This window comes from Cyprinodon variegatus, unplaced genomic scaffold, assembly GCF_000732505.1.
Source record: "Cyprinodon variegatus isolate N-32 unplaced genomic scaffold, C_variegatus-1.0 Scaffold1567, whole genome shotgun sequence".
NCBI lineage: Eukaryota > Metazoa > Chordata > Actinopteri > Cyprinodontiformes > Cyprinodontidae > Cyprinodon > Cyprinodon variegatus.
In genome coordinates this window covers 98,439-105,599 of record NW_015152020.1, presented here as the reverse complement: position 1 = coordinate 105,599, position 7,161 = coordinate 98,439, and the positions used below count along the sequence as shown (strand labels likewise).

Below are 7,161 nucleotides of genomic sequence, written 5' to 3'. Positions count from 1 at the left end.
GAAAACTATAAATCATGTAATATAAAATATTATACAAATCCATCACAACAAAATTAATCTGTTAATGGAGAATAATAATAATTAAGGGCCAAAAGTGCTAAAGTGTTGATTGATATAATATACATGTATTGATGATGATTATTGTTGTTATAACATATTAAATATAATTTCAAAACTTTACATAAAAACTGAATTACAAGTAAATCTATGTTAATGACATGCATGCACAATTTGCAAATTTCCTATTTGCAAATTGTGAATGCATGATGGCATATACTTTAACGATGTGTCTGAAAATGTCTGAGTTGCTTTTTTTCGTCAATATAACATGCAAAATATTTCAGCACATGACTTTTTGAAATTAGAAATACAGCAAACACTACAATAGCAACAGCATCATGCTCTTAACAAAGAATTACTACATTGGCATTTCACTGTGAATAACTTTCTATTTACTCAACTTTCTATTTTTTAACGTTAGACACAATCTTCGAATTGGTCTTAGATAGCTAGACTAATGTTACACTACATACAATAATATTGCATACGTTGACGTATATATGGATTTTCTTGGCTCAATCATCAACTGACCGGGAAATTACCAGTGAAACACCTTCCCAGAGCCAGAAAAATGCTTGTTTTTGCAGCCAAATGCTACACATTCAGCATTTCTGTGGGAGCGGGGACTACCAATATGCCGGCCGGTGGCTTCACTTTTTTCAGGCTATCTGCAATCCAGTGAATAGATCAGTGGTCTGTTCACTCACACTTAGCCTGTAAAACTAACTAATTTGGTGTTTTCAGCTTTTAGATCCATTTTCGGATGAATTAGAGTCAAACCATAAATGCATTAAGTTTATATTTGTTGTGAAATGTAGAAAATGCTGGGTCTAATACAGCTCATTGAGGGATGCTTTGTTTTTTTGTTTTTTTTTTCCAAATTAGAGTGACAGAGAGATAAACAGTCTGATTTTCTGACTAACCAACTGGTTCAAAACTACTTTTTCAGCACACTGTCTCCTCAACATAATGGTTTAATTGTTTTTAACCCAACTTCCGCCTGTGACGCAACTTCTGCGTCGTTAGTGACGCCAGGCTGTGACTCCATTTCCCATGATGCCCCGCCCCACCGGCGCTGAGCCGCAGCAGCATCATTTGAGCGAAGCTGAAGGAGGAAAAAATAGGAGCGGGACACGGACACGCGCGGACACACGGGCAGGTGAGAACCCGCACAGGTGAGGGAGACCAGGTGAACACGTGCGGGTGTTTGATCTCGGATGGTGTCCGGGCGCGCGGAGATCTCCGGTTATTAGCGCAGCATCCCAGGCTTTTATTTTGAAGGAGCTCTGAATGGTACCCTGTAGTAGCCGTACACGGTGTTCCAGTCACCGTACTTCAGAACCTCAAAGTACTACTGAGGAGCTGCAGGTATTCACCTGAAGTACAGCAGCGTTACTCTAGTGTGTAGTGACAACAAGTACATCCAGTTTTATTGTAGTACATGGATGTATTACACACCCATACAAGTAATTTTGAACCTGAATACCTGAAGGCCAATTTAAAAGGTACACCCCTTTATTTCTTGTTTGGCCCTCTGCTGGGATTCTTCAGGTCTTAGATCCAAAATGTTGCTTCAGATTTTTCTCCTAATCATCCAGGAGGGGCTTTTTGGTTTTTGGGGGGTCTTCAGGACCACGGTGCAGGTGGATTCAGATCAGATGTGGTGAAACAGTCAGAACCTATATTTAATGGACAGTGGGGGTTAAATAGAGCTCAGCTGGAACCAGAGGCAAGGTACACACTGAGGGGCCGAAAGTGGATAGGCCCCAGAACCTCAGGGTCAATTTACGCTATTGTAACAGGAAAATTAACGAGCACAACGTCCATATTTTCTAAATAAAGATAAAATATACTTTCCTACAGGCTATGCTAACAAATAGACACATGAATTTAAACATCCATGCTTCTAGATAAAAGGTACAGTGGAAACGATTCTTTCAGGTTTGAGTTCTGGGGTGAACATCTTTTCCTTTGTTATTACTTACCTACTTTTATAAACAATCATTCTGCATAAAATTGATATTTACAACTACTGATATATTCATAAATTGATTATAAAGATTTTATTAAAATAGTTACTTATCTATGATTTCACTGAAGACTCCTAGAGGACTTTCAGATACACATCATTTCCTCTTTACCCCGTATAACACCAAATCTAGTTCTGAAAAGAGCATGAATTCTGTGCTTATTATCTTTAATGTTAGTATATTGATGTGCATAATTAACCACAGCGTTTTTGTTCTCAGTTCTTGTTAATATATGAACAATTTTAAATGTTTTGAATATTTCACTTGAGAGTATTACTGTTATTAGAGGGAAAATAAATTTTAGGAGTGGCCAGTGATTGGCCCCCCATCTAGCTCCGCCCCTGGTTGGAACTGAGAGACTCTAGATTTTCCATAAACATCCATACCATCATCCCTCCACCTGCCTGACCTGCTGATGCTGAACACAAACAATCCCCGCTGGACCATGATGCTTTGGGTTATTCTTACTCCAAATTGGAGCTGAAAGTGAGAGCAGACTGTTTTACCAAAAGTTCTCCTGCTGCTATAGTCCATTCTCTGTCATCCTTAAATTTATTCATTTTGTGAAAATCCCTGCCGTTGAGCATTTTGTAAGATATCTAACTTGGAACCAATGACCGTAGCCCCTTCAAAGCCACTTAAATCCCTATTCTTTCTGATTTTGATGCTTAGAAGAATGGCACTGGGATGTTGCTATGCTGGTTGCTATAGGCAACTCTGCGCTGCCAGTGTTGCTCTGGTTCTTGTCGCTCCCGTGTCTTTTATGACTCCTCTGCAAATGTTTCAAAGCCTTTTACTGTAGTTTTAAGAAGTTTTTCTTTGTGTCTCTACAGGTTTTCGTCTCCTCCAGTTCTTTGAGGATTTTCTACTATTTTAGAGGTTTTTGCAGTCCCCCCCACCCCAAGAATCCTCCTGTTGTTTAGTGCGTTGGGGTCAGAGGTCACGCCTCCATGTGGTCTGATAGAACATGAAACAACATGACTTTGATAGGAGCGAGTCAGGATTACTGCAGACCTCCTGTGGTGCGCCGTCATGGTCAGAGGCCAGTCAGAACCAGGTGAGGAACCAACCACCACCACCATCCACTCAGAGAGGGCAGCAAGGATGAAGCAGATTCAAATCTGTTGAATCCTTTAACCGTTTAAAGGGCAGGTTAGCGTTTTTGATCACTTGCATACCCCTTACAAGTGGAGTCCCCACTGTCTCTCAGTGAGGTCTTGAAGCAAAAGATCTACATCCAGCCATTCAGATCCTGCTACATGGCTGTACATGTTATTTTGCCATTGGACCAATTAGATGAGCCCTTGAATGATAAATGACCTACTGTAAATTTACTAGGAAAAAAGTTAAGACAAGAAAAAAAGGTTAAAATCTAATTGAAAAGTACAAAAGTTAATAAGCCTATTTTATAATTATATTTAGGTTTATAAAATAAAAATGTAAGTGCCAGTATCAGCATTAATGCCTCTAAATTTATGTTGGACCAAAATGAAATGTGTTTCTTTCACTCTCAGTGTGTTTTTCATGAATTTCTTCTAGCACTTTGGTATTTTTCTTAATATATTCAGACAAGTTGGTGTTTCTAGGTTTTACATTGACATACATTTTTGCCATCAAAATATTCACATTTTCTGAATGTTACAAAGGTAATGAGGTCTTTTCCTGGATTCCAATAACAGTAGCTTGAAATTTGGATCAAAGTATTTCACTGAGTTCCCTATAAAGGGTTAATAAATGTTCTTAGTCAAATTGGGAAGTTATCCTACAAAAACAAACAAAAAGGGAGAAAAATGATTCCGCCATTTTTAAACTCGTTAGAACCCTTTGACTACAGCGCCATTAAAGGGAATTGGACAGAATTTAAACTATAGCGCAACGTTGGTCGGTCTTTCAAATTAAAAGCCTCAGATGTGAGTGGTACAGAGACTGAGGAGGAGAACAAAGCTGCAGTCTGTTTATGTAAAAGGCTCCGCCCACTCTGTCATGCTGGGCAAAGCGCCTCAAGCTGATTGGCTGAGGCAGACAACGCTGCGAGCCATCGGATTGGCTGCTGCTGAACGTGACAGGATGACGAGACAGGAACGTGAGCTGTGCACGTGTTCAGTCCGGCGTACTGGGTCTGAGCACGCGCTGTTTATCCCCCAGAGCAGCCAGTCGCCTCTGCTATGGATGTGAGGAAATTCAGAAGCAGTTCCAGCCATTAAGGCATCGTTACTCAGCTCCAGGATCTACTTTAGTCAGGATTTAATTTCTGTTTGAAGATGTCAGAACCAGGCCCTGTTTGCCACACACCAGAACCCGAACCTGCTTCAGTCACAAACACAACCTTTTACAGCATCGGCTGTGTTTCCATGGTTACCGTCTCAATAGCAGGCAGGCAAAGAGCAGCAGGATTCGCCCTGTGTGAGCTGATTCTGTAGAGCAGGCTCCCAGACTGGGGGTCGGGCCCCCCTGGTGGTCGTGACTCAAGTGGGGGGTTTTTCAGATGGTTTTCACAACCATTATGACGGGAACCCTAAACTGAAGGGAAACTATAATTGGAAAACAGAAATGTACCATTAAATATATAGATGTAACATTTATTTATCTAAAACGCCATTCAAATAGGATTGAATAAAAAAATGTACATTAAATATTTAAATGTCCAATAAAATAATAAAAAAATCCCATTTAAAGTAATGAACTTTATCATTAAATATTGTACATTTAACTCAATCTAATAACATTACTCTGTACTTATAAAGTTTGATAAGAGAAACATCTTTGTTTTCAGGTTGTCCTGGGTTTGTCTGAGGACAGACCAGCTGGTTGCCACGACGATGAGCTGTTGAATGGTGGAGCAACAGGGAAGAACAATGGCCCAGAGGATAGGTAATGCACACACAAACACACACACAGGTGAGGACCAACACTGTTGGAGCTTTGAACTCCACCGACAAAAGAAGTTCAATGAGAAAAATCAGTAATTCATGATATTTAGATTTATGGGATCAAACCAAACAAATATATTCACACTGTGTTTGAAGCAAAAGGTTTATTATAAGTTAAACACATTTAAACATGACCTAATTCTTCCTCCTATCTAGTGATGGTTTCAGGATTGGCTGTAAAGGGAGCATAGATTTACTGAACTGAGAGGTTCATCAAAATAAAAAGGATTGTGGTTAATTTTTCTTTTTTTTTTTTATAAAGTGGTAAAATGTCCAGGATCCTCCTATGTGATGCAGAGGAGGATCCTGGACCATTAGCCATCACTAGGCCAACAACCCAAAAGCTTACAATTTTGACCCAGATTCTGCTAAAAGATCGGGTTTTTAGTGCTAAAATTATTTTAAAATAAGAAGGTAAATGATCACAGAGAGAATGAAACTGTGCTTTGCTTTCAATCCAGGAAGCTTTTTCAATTCAAATGTCAGAATTAGTGTTGATTTGCTTTATACAGTAGCCCAACAAAGCCTTGTTTTTGCTTAGACAACATGCAAACTGAAACGGACGAACGGGGCCACTCCTTTGGAGTCTTCATACTTGGAAACAGAGTCCAGTGGGGTTTTTTTTTTTACTTTTTTGGATTGACTATGACCTGGATGACTGAGAATCTTTAGGGACAGATAATGTGGCAGGAGGACACTCTGCTCTGCGCTGATGTTAAACACAATGTGTATTTGTCAGTCAGTCAATGCTCTGCTCTCTGTCTTGTCCTCAGAAACTCAAATCAATTCAATTCATATATTCATTATAGTCCATCCATCCTAACTAACATCCTGACTTAAATCACTATAGAGTGGGAACTATATAATAGACTTTACAGTGAACTAAGTTAACTGACCATTTTGACAGATGACCACTACTTTTCGCTCCCCGTGGGTAACGTGACTCTGGCTTCCCGCACGGTGCATGCACTATCTTAGTTCTCTTTCGCCCCCCAATTTAAATCCCATGAAGCTTTGCAAGGAGATCTGTGGCAAAGCAGTCTGGGATATATCTGCTCATCTAATGACTATGGATGTATGCTATTTTTCAAGGTGCATTGTGGGGGATTTTGAGATCACTACTTTTTCATCCTTTCGACACCCATGTAAAATAGCGTAACCCCTATATCATGCTTTATTTAGGGGTTAGGGCAGACGTTCAGACAGAGCCATTGACCTGAAGATCATGCTTCTCCTGCATGAGAGACTATTATGTTCGCTTGCATTTTGTCACTGACTCTTCAGCAATCCCTCCCACTGAGCATGCATGCAGCAGCAGTGGAGAGGAAAAAACTTCCTTTTAACAGGAGGAAACCTCCAGCAGAACTAGGCCTAGTGTGAGCGGCCATCTGCCCAGGCCGACTGGGGTTGAAGGAGACAGAAGCAGACATAGAGAAAGAAGCAGAGATAAAAAAATATATATATATCTGTTCTATAGCTCCAGGGGTGGCCTCGTACTGGAAAGACACAGACAGAAGAGCTCAAAGCCAGCTCCCATGTCAGAGGATAAAAGAGCATTAGCTGGATAAAATAAACAGTAAGTCAGAGAAACAGGACTACACTGAAAAACAGGCAAAGCTCCAACTTCTATAAACAAAGGTGTTAATGGCGGCAGCACAGCTGATAATTCTCTCCATGATGATTTCACAGCCAAACGGGAATGGTACTGATTAAGTTACACTGACAAGAAAAATCAGAGAAAAAAAATAAAGCTAGAGGCTGAACTAGTTAATACTGCAGAGTGGGAGAATAGAGATGATGAAAATTAGCATCTCTGTCCTCCAGCAGTATAAACATGCAGCTGCACAAATTTAACTACACTGAAGAAAATAAATATTTGAACACCCTGCTATTTTATAAGTCCTCCCACTTAGAAATCATGTCTGAAATTGTCATCTTAGGTGCATGTCTATTAGGAGAGACATAATCTAAAAAACTAAATCCAGAAATACATGATTTTATTGAACTATTTGTATGATACAGCTGAAAATAAAGTATTTGAACACCTGAGAAAATCAATGTTAATATTCGGTACAGTAGTCTTTGTATGCAGTTATAGAGGTCAAACATTTCCTGTAGTTTTTCACCTGGTTTGCACACAC

At 39.7% G+C, this 7,161-nt stretch overlaps 1 protein-coding gene across 3 annotated transcripts in view; it reads left to right on the top strand.

Moving 5' to 3' along the window:
* Positions 1-1,114: 1,114 nt before the first annotated feature.
* abcc5 (ATP binding cassette subfamily C member 5) overlaps positions 1,115-7,161 on the top strand; it is a 27,418-nt gene continuing 21,371 nt past the window's right edge. Inside the window, exons 1-3 of one of the 3 annotated variants that reach the window (XM_015403806.1) lie at positions 1,115-1,219; positions 2,924-3,132; positions 4,864-4,961. In XM_015403806.1, the coding sequence (XP_015259292.1) occupies positions 3,058-3,132; positions 4,864-4,961 (173 nt within the window). In that variant the 5' untranslated portion in view covers positions 1,115-1,219; positions 2,924-3,057. Of the gene's footprint in view, positions 1,236-2,923; positions 3,148-4,863; positions 4,962-7,161 lie in introns of all 3 variants that reach the window. The other 2 variants (XM_015403804.1, XM_015403805.1) reach the window with 2 other exon arrangements.